The 16,267-nt window shown below is 30.0% G+C and overlaps 1 protein-coding gene across 1 annotated transcript; it reads left to right on the top strand.

Moving 5' to 3' along the window:
* Window positions 1–452: 452 nt before the first annotated feature.
* LOC142321664 (putative dimethyladenosine transferase) lies at window positions 453–15,642 on the top strand. Its single transcript, XM_075359930.1, has 6 exons — window positions 453–605; window positions 2,592–2,778; window positions 7,271–7,574; window positions 10,201–10,422; window positions 12,828–12,934; window positions 15,524–15,642. Exons 1-6 carry the CDS (start codon window positions 548–550, stop codon window positions 15,564–15,566), a joined length of 921 nt encoding a protein of 306 aa, XP_075216045.1. The 5' UTR covers window positions 453–547; the 3' UTR covers window positions 15,567–15,642.
* The last annotated feature ends 625 nt before the right edge of the window (window positions 15,643–16,267 follow it).

Genomic DNA, 16,267 nt, shown 5'->3' with positions numbered 1-16,267 from the left:
GACTGTACAAGACTAGTTCATTTACATTCATTCATATAATCCTCTGAAGTAATACCTTACGGTGGTTCCAGAGGCTATACAGAAAAACAAAAAGGTTTAAGACAAACAAATTCAGTCCGTCATTAACGTGCCAGAGCTGTTTACATCGCTTATTAAACACTCCTCTATAACTGAGTTTAACATGATGGAACCAAAACAGTACAAAATAAATATACTACATATAATAGCCTGAAATAAATAATAGAATCTTTACAATGTTCTTACAGTTTAAAATTAATTCTGGCCATCTGAAGAGGCTTTATTTTCTTGTAAACTAAGTTTACTGAAATTATATTTATGTTTTATTTTAAAATTTGAATATTTTTCAGATATTCAGTGTAATGAGTAATGAATTTATATTATCATATTTAACTACATTAAAATCAAATTTTCTTTTCGGAAGGTTGTATACGTTCAACACGTGTCTATGAGGTTACGTCTTAACATGTGCTTAAAATATAACCTCAAAAGGTAATTGACGTTTATTGGCAGAGTTTATGACTTCAAAATGCCGAAAATTAAAAGAGACAAGAGTTACAGTCAACATAAAGAAGTGGCTAGACAAGGTAAGTTAAATTATAATGAAAATAAACCTAAGATTAGTAATGGAGGTAATGGAGATTAATCTAAATCTTGTTTACTTTCACATCCGGAAATATTGTTTATTTCGAAAATTAATCTGGATAACTGGGGACTATGTATGTTTCATGACTATATTAAAGTCATGAAATAAAGAATAAATAAAATAAAGAATTTTATTTTTCTATATCAATTTTTTATAAAATTCCAATGATGTGAACTCGCATCAAAACTTTCATTCCATACTATCAAAAGTATCATTTATTATCAGTTTCATGTTATATTTAATGCTTTACTTTTTACATAGAGGTGCTCCTTTGACAAAATTGGCTTCATTATTGTAATCTAAAAAATAAACTTAATCATTCTAGAGACATACACCCAATTACAGAGATCATAAGCCAGTATACCGATGAGTACATCAGCTGGCCAGTTGATGGAAGATGAGATATACTTAAAACCTTATAGAAGGCAGATAGAAAGTACTGAAGATGTAACTTTTAAATTTTTGATTTATGCAGTTTTGTGAAAAAAACATTTTAATTGTTCAAAAATTATAATAATTGCTAAAACAGAACTAAATGTTATAGACATCGAATATTTCCTTTTACTAGCGTGATTGTATTTGTGAATTGAAGCATTTAATTGGTTGCCGTTGTTTGTAGAATGTTTATAATGGTACATAATAATTAAATCTAAATATGGATAATCAAAATAACGCACTAAATTTGTTATTTTATTTGGTACAAGGAGAGCTATATTGTTTTATGTAATATCTCTTCAGAACTAAACATGGCTTTTTTTTCTTCAGTTCCAGCTAGAGTGATTAAGCAAAGCTCAGCAAAGTACTAACTTATCAGTCTTACTGTGCATCAGTTATTTTTCTGTTGTAAGTGAAGTCAGCCTGTGTTTAAAATTATATTAGTGTCTTTATCACATTTTCATTTTCAAGAATGTAAGTTGAATAATACTTCTGCATAAAGTTTTGCCAAAAGCTCACTGATACCCAAGCCAAACAACACAAGATTTTTCAATTAGACAATAATACTGTGATAGCACAAATAAGAGTATGGAAAAAAAGAAACCGTCAGACTGTGTTAAGTAATCATCATTTTGCTTCACTACCAAAAGCAAAAATATTATTGAAAAGGTTTGGAATTATTTATTTAGGAAAAAAATCATTGGATGATTTTCCAAAATATCAGTATTAATTATTTCAGCACGTATGATTTGAACGTACAAAGGAGGCTGGAAAATTTGCACCCAAACTGGTTTTAACTGAGCAAAAAAATTTGAACCAACAACAAATTGTATTTTTCTCCAGATATGGCTGTGTGTGATTTCCAGTTATCCCTCATGTTTTAATTGCTACTTAAAAGCAATCATTGTTTGTGAGCTGGCTGCAATTATTTAAAATACAACACAGCTGACTGGCATTGTTAGCATCATCAGCTGTTATGAAAATTTTGGAAAAATAAAGAAGTTTATCAGTTACAGGTTACAGACTAGATCCTTTATCATTAGAAGCACACATAGCTTATTAAACAACTTTACTGTAGCAACTACACGTTAACAATCAGTTACTTAAACTTATAAGAAATTAATCTTGTAACTTGTGTAAAATGGCAAGCCTGACCAGTATTTGAAGCCACTACCCTTGGAATGAAACGAAAGCCTTCTATTCCACCTTGGAAAATAATATATTGATGAATTATCTGGAGGGGTTTTTTATGTACTTATTTCATTAAAAAAAGTAAGTTGAATAAAATATCGTTTGAAGGAAAATTCCGTCAAAAACTTAGAAGGTAGCCAGTGATCTATAGCTACAGATTGTTAATAAAAATAGTTTTATGAATTCAGCATGCCAATGAAGTGTTCTAACCAATAATTAGTGGTAAGTGAGGTTTATTGCTTAAGAATCTACTTTACTATTTACTGTAAGATTATTATATAGTGTTTTTTGATCTGTTTAGGTATCTTGTTTAATAAAGATTTTGGGCAACACATTCTAAAAAATCCACAAGTTATTCAAAGTATGTTAGATAAATCTGCTTTAAGATCAACAGACATTGCTCTGGAAATTGGACCTGGTACTGGTAACATGACAGTTCGTCTTTTGGAAAAAGTTAAAAAAGTAATAGCATGTGAAATAGATCCAAGGTGTGTACATATTTGACCATTCTTTATGAATGAATTTACATAATATTAAGAGAATTCTAGTAATGTATTTAGTTTTTATTTGTCATATTAAACAGTTTTTTTTTTAAATGACCAGTTCCTATCGCATTAGCAGTTTCTATCTATTATTTAATGATCTACACTTTGACACATAAATCATGAATTTTAGAAATTTTTTTTTTTTTTATCTTGGAGTACTAGAATAACCCATCAAAAGCATAGTTAAATTACATTATTATTTTATTTTGCATGTCAAATATTTTTATTTTTTCAATATTATAATTATGATAACTAAAGGGTTTCTTAGTATGTTATTACAAAAGTGAAACAAGATTTTTTCATATTTTAAATGAAGTTTTTTAAAACAAATATGTGCAGTTTTGATCAACCACCTTTTGTCATTTTTGAAATAAAATCATAATACCATTACTGAAGAACTTATGTGTTTTCTTTTCTGGATGAAAAACTGTGATAAACGATTTTCACAAGCCGCTTTTGAAGCCAACTTTATACCATTAAGAGAGTCTTTTAGAGACCAAAATAAATGGTAGTCTGACAGTGCATGGTCAGGACTACACTGTAGATACATCAAAACTTCGCAGTCAAGCTCTCTCTATACTTCTTCTGAAACCAAATTAGTCTTATCCTAACACTTCTTCCACTCTCCTCTTAATTCTCCTGAACAGAGTTCTAGTTAAGATTTTTAATGATTGAGTAGTTAAGCTAATTGTTCTGTATTCTTCACATTTATCTGCTCCTGCTTTCTTTGATATGACAATAACACGCTTTTTGAAATCTGATGGAACTTCCCCTTTTTTGTAAATATTACACACCAGTTTATATGATCTATTTATCGCTTCCTCACCTGCACTGTGCAGTAATTCTTCAGGTATCCTGTCTATCCCAGGAGCCTTTCTGCCATTCAAATCTTTTAATGCTCTCTTAAATTTAGATTCTCTTCGACCTCCTCTTCTTCCTCTGAATTATGAACACCATTTCATAATTCATTCCTGCATATAATTCTTCAATATATTCCATCCATCTATCGGCCTTTTTATTTCATATTATAAATCGGTGCACCATCTTTGTTTAACACATTAGATTTTAATTTATGTACCACAAAATTCTCCTTGGCTTTCCTGTATGCTCCATGTGTTAACCTGTGATCATTTCTCTTTCCTCTTCTGAACATGTTTCTTTAATCCACTGTTCTTTCGCTAATTTGCACTTCCTGTTTATAGTATTTCTTAATTGTCGATAATTCCTTTTACCTTCTTCATCACAAGTATTCTTATACTTTCTATGTTCATCCATCAGCTCCAATATATCCAATATTATCCAATATATCCAATATATCCCATTATATACCCAAGGTTTTCTACCAGTTCTCTTTTTTCCGCCTAAGTACGCTTCTGCTGATTTAAGAATTTCCTTTTTAACATTCTCCCATTCTTCTTCTATATTTTCTACCTTACTTTTTTTACTCGGACCTCTTGCGATATCCTCCCCAAAACTCTTCTTCACCTCCTCTTCAATAAGCTTCTCTAAATTCCATTGATTTATATGACACCTTTTCTTCAGGTTTTAAACCCCAGTCTATCACTAAATTATGGTCGCTATCAATTTCTGCTCCAGCATATGCTTTGCAGCCAATGAGTTAATTTCTAAATCATAGTGTAACCATGATATAATATATCTGATAGCTTGCTCTATCACCTGACTTTTTCCATCTTTATATTCTTCTGTTATGATTTTTAAACTGTGTGTTGGCAAGTAACAATGCTGGATAATTAACATAATCAAGGTGTTGAATCATGGCTGTGGTTATTTGAACAGAATCCTGGAATAATCGCTTTGATATTGGAAGGACAGGTGAATGGGAAAACTTGTGCAGGCAGGCAACATTTTGAATATGTAAAACAAATTGTGAGATGTAGGATGTAAGGAAATGAAATGACTGGCACTAGATAGGGAGAATCTTGGAGAGCTGCATCAAACCATTCAAAGACTGAAAATGAAAAAAAAATTGTTATATGTTATACATTTTTCATCATCCATTATAAAACCTGGTTCAGTTTCATTTCGTTTTAGCCGTGATTCACAGATGGAGATTTTATACATTAAATTTTATATAGTTAATTCATGTGGCACCCAAATGTAGAGTTTTTTACATCAGCCTTCAAATGGTTAACACTGTTTTGTAGATAATGTTTAATTTATTACTGATATCATGATGTTCTTGCTTAGTTTTTCCTTGATTTCATTGAACTTTTCAGTCATTGACTGACCAGTGTGGGGTGCATCATTGGCATCAAAATTTCCTGATTAAAAATCCTTGAACCAGCTTTTGTGCCTCGCATATTGATATTTGCCCCATGTCTATAAATTTCACAAATGTTTTTATCAGCCTGAGTCTCATTCTTTCCGTTTTTGAAATAATATTGCAAAATTCATCAAATTTCTTCTTTATTTGCAATAATTTTAAAAGAAGATGCTATCACTTTTAAATAAATGTATATAAATAAAAATGTAAATGATTGTTTATTCAAAATCTTAAATTTCCAAAAGTTCTTCAATGATTGCTTTGAAATTTTGACACAGCGTTGCATTCATAAACGCACATGTTTTTATATACCTAAGATGTCACACCTGTGACAGGTAAAAACATGCTATTTTTAAAAAACAGCGCTCCATCTGTTGGACATAAAAGCAACACATTCTATACTAAATATTTTACGATTTTATTTCAGTGTTTCCAATATGTGTATCCGCTATAGACTAAACAACTACTGGAACCGATTTACGTGTGGGGGAAAAAGGTAGAAAGGGAAAAATCTGAAAAATGGAAATAAGAAAAATCAAAAAAGGTAAAAGAGAAAAGAGGGAAAAGGAATGGAAAGGGGAAAGAAGAAAAAGAGAAATGGGGGAAAAGGAATGTGGTAAAAATGAAAATGGTGGAAAAGGGAAATGGAAAGGGTAAAAGGGAAAGGTTAAATTTTGTGAAGTACCATAATATTAATTTTGTTAATGTTTTATCAAACTTTCAATTGCGTTCATTTAATATATTTATATACGCAAATCTAGCCATAACAAAGCATTGTCGGGTCTGCTAGTAAATTAATATAACAATAACCTTTCAGAAAAATACTCAGTGAATGTCACCTTTCAAAAGCATGTGAATATTGCATGATTTGATTAATATTATGTACTAGTTATAACCAGACCAGAAGAATACTTTTTCCTCAACCCCAATATAATGTATAGTTAACTAGTATGTAGCATTTAATCTTGTCCAGTTTCAGGCCAACCATTTCTAAGATAGCTATGTAAATTGAACTCTGTGCAAAGTTATACTGTTGACATGGTTATTCAAATCCAGTTAGATTAATTGGAACCTGTAATACAAGTACAGCTTACAATCGTCACTCATAGCCATAGGCATAATAAGCATCTGTGGTGCTTATCACTTGCTCAACCATTAGGATGATACCATGAAATTTAATTGTTTACTACATTATTTATTTCATTTGTATATATTTATGCGGTGATAAATCTCAATTTATATGTAGTATAGTAGTCTAGTGATGCAGTGGTCAGCAAAGTGTGACTAAAAATAGATTGGTAACCCTCTGAAGACTTCAGTATTATCATATTATTACTAGTTCATAAAATACAGTAGATGTAGAAGCACTGTTTAGTTTAATTTTCCTAGAGCTCCACTTTTTAGCAAAGGTAAAAATTGCTTTCTGTAAAATGAGGGAATTGCTTCATTGAGTTAAAAATGTCACTTTTCTGAGATTGTCCGATAAGATTTTATTGAGATTGATAACTTTTGAAGATTTTAAAAATGTTATCAGAATCGGTTAATTAGAAGTGAAATTTTTACTTTGAAAGATTTTCAAAATTCAACTTTTGACACTTGGCCCTGAAAAGGTACAACTTACATTACCATTGTGAACAGTTTAATCAGAAACCTAAACTATCTGGGTTTAGATCACACATGGAAAATTGTTGTTCTGAGGAAGAAAAAACAACTATCACTGTGATCTGTGGAAGCGTTTGAAGTATCCCCTACTCCTAGTGATCTCCATGTTAAATAACTTCCTCTCCATTTATAGTTAATTTACTACGTAGATGTTATTTTATTTACACTAGTCAAGTTAACAGTTTTTAAGTTGCAGGTATTTATTTGACATTACCTACCCGCCTCAAATTTGATTTTAAAATATGACATTTTCTGTGAAAAACATTTGTTGTGATAAGCATTGAAGAACATTTATTGTTAACAATCTCTTTGTCAATTACATCATTATTTAAGTATAAATAAAAAAAGATTCAGCTAGTTTTTTAATTGGTTTTTTTACTTGCATGTTTAACAGTTATACCATATTTCTTGCTGGTATTTGGTCTAATATATTGCGATATTTTGTATTTCATTCTTCATTCAATTAAAAATTGTTTTGCTTAATTTCAGATTGGTAGCTGAATTACAAAAACGAGTGTTAGGTACACCGTTTCAGTCAAAACTACAAATATTAGTTGGAGATGTACTAAAAATGGAATTGCCATTTTTTAATATCTGCGTTGCAAATATACCCTATCAGATATCATCACCATTAGTCTTCAAACTTCTTTTACATAGACCATTCTTCAGATGTGCTGTTTTAATGTTCCAAAGAGAATTTGCTTACCGCCTTGTTGCAAAACCTGGAGATAAGTTATATTGCAGATTGTCTCTCAACACTCAGCTTCTAGCAAAAGTTGAATTACTTATGAAGGTTATTTGGTTTATTTTTTAATGATTATTATTTTAACATTACATCATCTGCTCTTTACTTTCAGTTACTAGAAACATACCTTGTGTGATGTGACAAAACAAGCATGATTTAGTTATCAGTTAATGTCACTTCATAACCAGATTACATCATTTGGTCATCTGGTTGAAGACGGGTTCAACTTACCAGTGCTACATTCATGTTTATCCAGCTACTGAATAGAAACTAGGATTTGGAAGGTGTACCTTTTATAGTAATATAAATTTTATTTTTCATCTCCAGATTATTTTGTAATTTTATTTTTTAGGATGAACATATCTTAATTATTTATTCACATTTATCTAATGTTTAGTTGCCACTATAAAATTTTATGAAAACATATATGTTAATAACTTTCAAAATTTGGCAAAACTGTTATCAAAATTCAGTTTTGGCCTCATGATGTAACATATATTCTGTATAGGTTGTAATTGTTTCATTAGTTCTTTTCTTTAAGTGATTCAAGTCACAATTCAGGTGCATCCCCACATTATGAAAATTTAAGATTCAGTCTAGTTTCTTGTTGGAAATAAATTTAATATACTTTTTCTAGTTCATCCTGTAGTTAATCCTAGCAACAGTCAAATGACTGTTGCTTTTCTACATGCAGAATATGTAGAAGATAAACATGTCCATTAATGCCCCTTTCAGCAAAGAAGAAAAAGCCTAGTTATACAGTTTTTCATAAACCACACCAAACATTAACATAAGTGTATCATGTGCTTTCTCAAAAAATGATGTGTTGGTTTTCAGTTTTTCAATTCATATTGATGAATTGTGTCTGTTAACACAAGTGATGGATATATTAGGACTTCTATTGCAGATTGTGTAATTTGTTCAAAACTTTCTGATACTGGTGGTCTTCAAGGCAATTTCTGCTTTGAGAACAGCAATTGTTTCATCTTTCAACTAATTGAACCAGCATTACATGTTGTTTTCATTGGTTACCTGTTTTCATATATACTTTAAAGTAAAATTATTGATTTCAGTTCAGCATGCCACAATCCTACTTCTTTTTTTTAACATAAAACATAGTAAATAAACAAACCCACATCAGCAACATTACAGAAACTATTACAGTAGTTAAAATGGCTCTTACATAAATTTTAAAAATATCTCTAATCCCTTGATCTGAGCTACTGACATCCATATTGTTATTTTATGTTGTTTTGTGTAGTGTAAGTTCATTGTATTGTATCTTATTCTAAAATGTAACATTTACATTATCGGAACTGCTCATTATACAAATTCTACATCTGATAATTCTTCATGCTGATAAACAGAGTTCTTTTTATCAAATAAACATGTGCATTTTAAACAAACAAGACAGATAGAGAAATTCTAATTAAGTCTAAGTTGAAAAAAATAGTAGTTACATGTAATTAGGGACTCACCTCCAATTTTGATGAAATTTGGATTATACTTTATTTAGGACCCAAGTTATTCATTACACTTGAAATTATTCATCAGAATACCTTTCACTGGTTAATTTCCTCGTAACTTACAAAGTACCATCACCAAAAAAATTTTGTAATTCAGCACTGTTCAAGGATAATGTACATTATTTGTACTAAATAATTGATTATTGTTTATGGACTCAGACTAACAATTGGCAAATTGAATATTTAAGGTTAATTGGATGAAGTTGGTGAGCAAAGTTAGGTTATGTTGATATTCTAAGAAGTTCAGTACACAAAATTGTTGATTACCTTACCTAACTAAACTCAAGGGTACCTAACTGTACCCTTGATCCTAGACCTAAATCTAACTAAACTCAATTAAATTTCACAGACTTAGTTATTTATTCCCAAAAAAAATTATATTGCACTTAATCTAACTTAATTTATTCTTAAGTGAATTTAATATCATTCTTAACTTAATTAACAAACTTAACCAAATTATTTAATCTGAAAATAATGTATATTACACTTGTGCAGTGTTAAATTATGAAATTTTTGGAAAAAGTACAATACAATTTATAAGGGATTTAAGCTCAGGTGAAAGGCGTTTCTGACAAATTATTTCAATTGTAACAAATAACTTAGGTTCTAAATAAGGTAGGTATATTCCAAATTTCAAAATAATGTATATTCAAAATTGTAGGCGAGTTATTAATTGTACATAATTATCAAAAAACTGAATAATTAGCTCCTTGTAAGTCTAATAAATACTGCTTTAGTCCAGAGCATGACAAGGTTAATGACTAGTATGAGGAAAGTTGAAATCATATTATTTGAAAGGCCGAGATGAATTTGGTAATGTGTAAATTATGTATTATAAAGCATATAATGTTCTAGGAAATAAATCTATTACAATAATGATGCAGTTGAAAGCATAGGATCAGTTAAATGTTAATAGATAACATTCAAGTAAAGTCTCATTATATCCAAAAAGTTACATGAACTGCTTTTATCAGTTTATTTTTTTTTAAATATACATATGCATACGTACATAAAAATGAAAATGATAATTGCATTGAAAAAATGTTATTCTAGATTACCACAAAATGGAAGGATTTTGGTAAATTCATCATTTCAGCTTGTTTTTAATGAATTTGAAGTGTAATTTTTATAATATTATTTCTGTTCAGGTTGGAAAAAATAATTTCAGGCCACCTCCAAAGGTTGAATCAAATGTGGTACGAATAGAACCACGGAATCCACCTCCTCCAATTAACTTCAAGGAATGGGATGGATTGACTCGTATTGCTTTTGTCAGAAAAAATAAAACGTTAAGTGCAGCTTTTAAACAGAGTACCGTTTTAGCATTGCTTGAAAAGAATTATACAACAGCTTGCTCTCTAATGAACAAGGTTAATCATCATATATTCTCATAATATCTGTGTATTATACTTTAGAAAAATATTTTCTCTTGTACTTTGGATCCATTTCTACATTTTTGTTGTGTAAATATATTATAAATTTTATCTCTGTGGATCTCTAAATCATATTTTTTTATGCTCTGTGCTTAATAAAAACTTTTATTTTTTTTTTAACTAACTTCTAAAAAGATTATCATACAATTTTTTTAATATATGATAATATCTCTGACATTGATGAACTGATTTTGATAATCTTTTTTTAATCAAAAGAGTATACTTTCAGAACGGTCTCATATAAATTTTAACCAAATCCGATGATAATCTTAGGAAAAATACAAAAACCAGAACGACTCAACACAGCTGTCGACTGCACAGTACAAAAAGAGGAGCTTTTATAAAATAATCTATAAAAAATAAAAATAAAAACTGATTTCATTAAATAATACCACTAAAAAGTTACAAATAATTATATTTTTATTAATTAACTAAAGTAAAAGTATTTACAACAAATTACTCGTACTACGTTTGCAAAATTAAACAACTTTATACAGCCATCTCAGCTGATAGTGATCAAATACACAGAAAATCTCTTACTTTACACAGTATTAAAACTAACAACTAGTATTATCTATCAGTGCAGAGTACTAATAAAAAAGAAATATGTAAAACAATGGAATATTATGACTGAGAATGAATGTCAACAAAATGTTGACATCAGAATATTTTATTTTTATCAGGGAAAAGGCCCTAATCATGCTCGTAGGCCATGTTAGAATATATATATATACACTAAAAATTAAGAAACAAACTAATTTTTATAAAAAACCAACTTCAGAAAATAATTGTACTAAAATGTTACAAATAGTTATATTTTTATTTATCAACTAAAGTAAAAGTATTTACAACAAATAACTATTTTTGAAGTCAGTGCCAACCAACACAAATTAAACATCAAGTTATGTAAAATTAATACCTCAACCGACTGGAAGGCAACTAAATGGGATTCCCACATGTGAAATGGGATCTCAAGAGCATATAAGAAGATAGAGCATCTCATGATCATACCTTATCTTGAGTTTGCTAAGGCATATATACTTAATGATAATAGTTCTACATAAGTATCTATAAAGTATTGTTATATCATATTTTTGTGTGTCGCATTTTATTATTATATTATATTTTTGTAGATCTAATTTTATTGTAGTAAAACTTCTATTACCAATTTTGCATTGCCTGAAGTGGGAGTTGCATTATATAGATCATAAGGTTTTTCTTTTTGTTTAACTTGTGTTGGCTGGTAAAGACTTCAAAAATAGAGTTATTTGTTGTAAATATTTTTGCTTTAGTTAATAAATAAAAATATAATTATTTGTAACATTTTAGTACTATTTTTATTTGAAGTCGGTTTTTATTTTTTTTGTTAATTAATTTAAAAAAAAGTTATTTAAAATGCCAACTACAATTTCACCTTTTTTTATTTAGAAAATCTTAAGCTTTTTAATTGATCATCTGTGATAATTTTACTTGAAGTAAGCAATATTTTAAAGCTGTGGTATGTTTATCATTCTTTAATCCAAGAAAATTTGAAAATGGAAATTATAAAATAAAATACAAATGATGTTCTAAATTTACATTCACTATATGTTAAACTAGAGTCCATTCTTTTTTGTTAACTTATGTTTGTACATGATATACTGCCCTCATAGTTGTTAGCTTAAAACACAAAGATAGTTTTGTAATTATATTATTCAATTTTGTTTATATTTTTCCTATTGTACAACCTTTTTTATAAATATAAATAACACTTGATTTATAATGGGCACTGTATTAGCTAATCATTGTAAAAAATGGATTATTTTGTATACCTCCCATTTTTAGATAAAATTGAAATCAAATGGCTGAAGATACTTGTTGTTATGGTAAGTTTATAAATGTTACAGTGTTGTTAATACATACTAAAGCAGTAAAAACAGTTTTTTTTTTTTATTGGTAGATATTTTTTCTAAGACAAAAATTCTGTGTTCATGTAGTGCCCTCTTTAATATATATATTTATTATACGTATAGATGTTTTAAGTTTGTGGTACTTCAGTCATGTTTGTGAAGAACTTGTGATGTTTTCAGAAAGAATAAAGGTAGAAGTTGTGCATGGTATGAATGCACTTGAATCTTTCGAAGTGTACCTGTAACTGTTTCTCACATACTGACCTATAAGTTTTAATCATTTCAATAAGAGATTATTATACAGAAATTTTTACAAACATGTACAGTAATTACAGCTATAGACAGATTAAAAATATGGTTTATCAAGTATTCCAAAATTTTAGAGTTTATTAGCAGATTTATCTAAGTAAAATTAATTGTTGCTGTTCATTTATCAGAGTATTCTACTTTTAGGCAATACCAGAAGGATTTGATATAAAAGAAAAAATAGAAAGTATTCTCAGTGACTGTGGTGCTGCAGAAAAACGAGCTCGAGTTATGGATATTGATGATTTTATAATGTAAGTAGCATATTATTTTTCATTATTTTAATATAATTAATCTTATAAAAATGATGTATACAATACATGGTTCACAAGGAAGGGCCGATGAGTTATAAATAGTAATTGGCAACACTGATTGGTTTGCGTATGCACAGTAGCTTTAAGTGGTTTGTTGGGCATATAACTGCCGCATTGCTGTCAAGATGTTTGCCTTTGTGAGACAAGTGTGTTAAAATGAGTATGGGAATAACAAATCCCACCAGCTATAAATTTCAATCACTGAGCAGATTTCTAAATTCAAGAGGACATAATGCTACTGAAATTTACTATCAATTGTGTGAAACACATGGGCCTACTGCATTGAGTGAAGGAAAAGTGAGGCAATAGTGTTGTGAGTTTAAGGAACACCACTCAAATTTTCACGATGAACAGAGAAGTGGCAAGCCTAATGTCTGGACTGACGATCGCTTTGAAAAATTCAAACAAGCCTAGTCCCAAAGGAAAATTATTGCAACTCTATTCTGGGACCTAAAAAAGGGTGTGCTTTTGATTGATTTCATGGAAACTGAAACATCCATCACATCACAAGTCTATTATGAAACACTTTCTAAATTGCGTCGTGCCATCCAAAACCAACAGGGAATGATGAAATCAGGAGCATCTGCTGTTTATCATGCTTTTTCACAGCATATGTTCACACACAGCTTGCATGCACAACAGAAACAATTCAAAAATTTGGATGGGAGGTTTTTGATCATCCTCGTTACAGTCCTGATCTCGCACCCAGTAACTACCATATCTTCTTACACCTCAAAAACTGGCTTGCGTCTCAATTATTCAAGGAAAGTGAAGAATTGAAATTCTCTATGCAAAAGTGGCTACAATCCCAGGTGGCAGAATTGTATGCAGTGAATTGGCTGTCATTGCTGTAAACTAGTACTTTGTCTCAAAATAATAAATAACATTCTTGAACTGTTCATTCAGGTACATTTTTGCATAAAATGCACTTCACAATAATAGTTTCTTCTCTATGTATATTGCAAACAGGTTTCTTGTACATTACACAATAAAATCTTGTTTTACGATCTTCGTTCCTCTTGCAATCTTGATATCACTGTGGTGTTGGTAAGTTGGAACTCGGGTTGGATCATTGCTGTCAGAATTTCAGTGCATTTTGTACATCCTTATGAAGACTGTTGATATTACTAGCTCTTTTCTCCACGTTGCCTTTGCTGAGTCCAAATGCCAGCTCAGTCATAAGAGTTTCCGTCAGTGATTATTCTCCTGCCACACAGGAGATTTTTTTTGTACAGAATACATGCATTCAGTGCTACAATATCTACCATCTCCATGAAAAGTCTTACTGGTCACCACCTGATTCCTCTGAGAACACAGCTGTATTCTCTTGTCATTTTGTCTCCATTATCTACAGCACCTTTAGTTTTGTTGTAATGGAGTATTGCTTCAGGTTTGTATTCACTTTCTTCACCACCTCTCATGATACTGAGTAGAAAGTAAGATTACCAACTTGCCCCTTTTTGGAGCATAAGAAACTACAGTCAAGTCATCTGTGAAACCTGACATTGAAGATTGAACCTTTTCTTTCTGTTGGGCAAAAATTGTTATTTGAGCTAAACAAGGGAGTGTGGTAAAATTCAGCAATGAAAAAATTAAACAACGAAGATGAATGAGAAAAATATTTTGTAAAACTTTCATTTTTGACAAATAAGAATTTAATACCAAGCAAGACATTTCATACCAAGCAGAGTAGTCTCACAATCCCACCAATATATCCTGTCAATAATAACTATAAAAACAAAAAAATGGGCCAGTCACGAGCGTGAATGAATTTCAATCATTTTAGGACTAAGTCATGAAAACCTCAAATATATATCTCTTCAGATAAAATTATTATAGGGAATAAATGAAACTGGGGTAGTCAGAATACCCCACTTAGTAATGCACCGGTTAAATAGCGTTGGTTTATTTTCCCATAAAATGTTAACCCTTTTTTTTTCTTTAAAAAAGTAATGCAACATAGAACGAAAGCTTCAAAAGGTTTAATACATCAATACTTGTCATCCAAACAAAAGTTTAACCATGTACCTTACTTTTTAATTTCATATTTTTATTTCACTTGCATCAAATGATTCACTGGAGATAACATGCAAGACTTTTTAAAGTAAATTGTAGAGAAAGGTTTTTCTTAATTCTTTATATTAAACTTGCAGGGACACATGTTTGTTTATCTCTTCAAAATTAACTTTTTTGAAAACTTGCAACTTACTGAGGCCAGCACTCATTACACAGCTCATTGTAAAAGAGTTGAAACACTTATTACAGGGATAAGTGGATGTAATTATTAGGAAGAGAAGGCTGAATCAGATCATATTAAATGTAGGGGAAGGTGCGATAACCGATTGTTTATAAATGAAGAAATTGCTATAGTGCCAAAATCAAAGTCTATATAATATTATTATCTATGAAATTATTTAATTGATGTTAAGCATAATGTAATATCAAGGAAAGTTAATGGGTCTCACTAGCAATAACTAGAATTATTACAATTATTTGTTTTATTAGCAAATACATTCATTTTTTTTTCAGGTTACTGCATGCATTTAATAAGGAAGGAATACATTTTTCATAATTATTTTAATTGCTAATGTAATTTCTGTAAATATCTTGTATAATATTTATAAGTAATAAATTTTACCATTTTCTAATGTTAATTTATTTACTACAACTTAACCTTTTTATTATGTTAGTGTGTGCTGTATTTGTTATTCTGTTAACTGCACTAAAGATCAGATAGGGAATAGGTAATCAATCCCTTGCTTCTGAACAACTCTAGGGTGTAGTTGATAGCTTTTAGTCAAAACAAAGTGAATAAACAAACACTACATTTAGGTAATTATATCTACCTTGAGAGGAGTGGTATCCAGAAAACTAAGGATACAATTTTTACGAATAGTTATAACTATGACACAGCACAGCTCCTATTAATTTTGGTACCGTTTCTAGTGATGCTTGCATGCAGTTCCTGAGGATTGGGAACCTCTGTTTGAGCTGACCAAAAACTCTTTCTTTAGCATGTTTGCTGTTAAATCGATGTTGAATGTCACCTGCAAGTGGCTTAAATGGTGCGATCAACCATGCAGATATACTGTAGCTAGAGTCGCCTATCAAACAAGCAGCGACGTCATATCGAAAGATTATGTCTTTAATATCAATCATTCCCTATATTCTTGCATTGTGCCCAGAGCTCGGCGTTAATGCTTGTAAACATTTCCTCTGAATCACACATTGCCTGACTATAACACTGACACATTACCCTTGCAATTATATATT

This window comes from Lycorma delicatula, chromosome 3 (genome assembly GCF_047948215.1).
Source record: "Lycorma delicatula isolate Av1 chromosome 3, ASM4794821v1, whole genome shotgun sequence".
NCBI classification, from domain to species: Eukaryota; Metazoa; Arthropoda; class Insecta; order Hemiptera; family Fulgoridae; genus Lycorma; species Lycorma delicatula.
The sequence above is the reverse complement of the archived record's forward strand: the minus strand, read 5'-3'. Positions and strand labels throughout refer to the sequence as shown.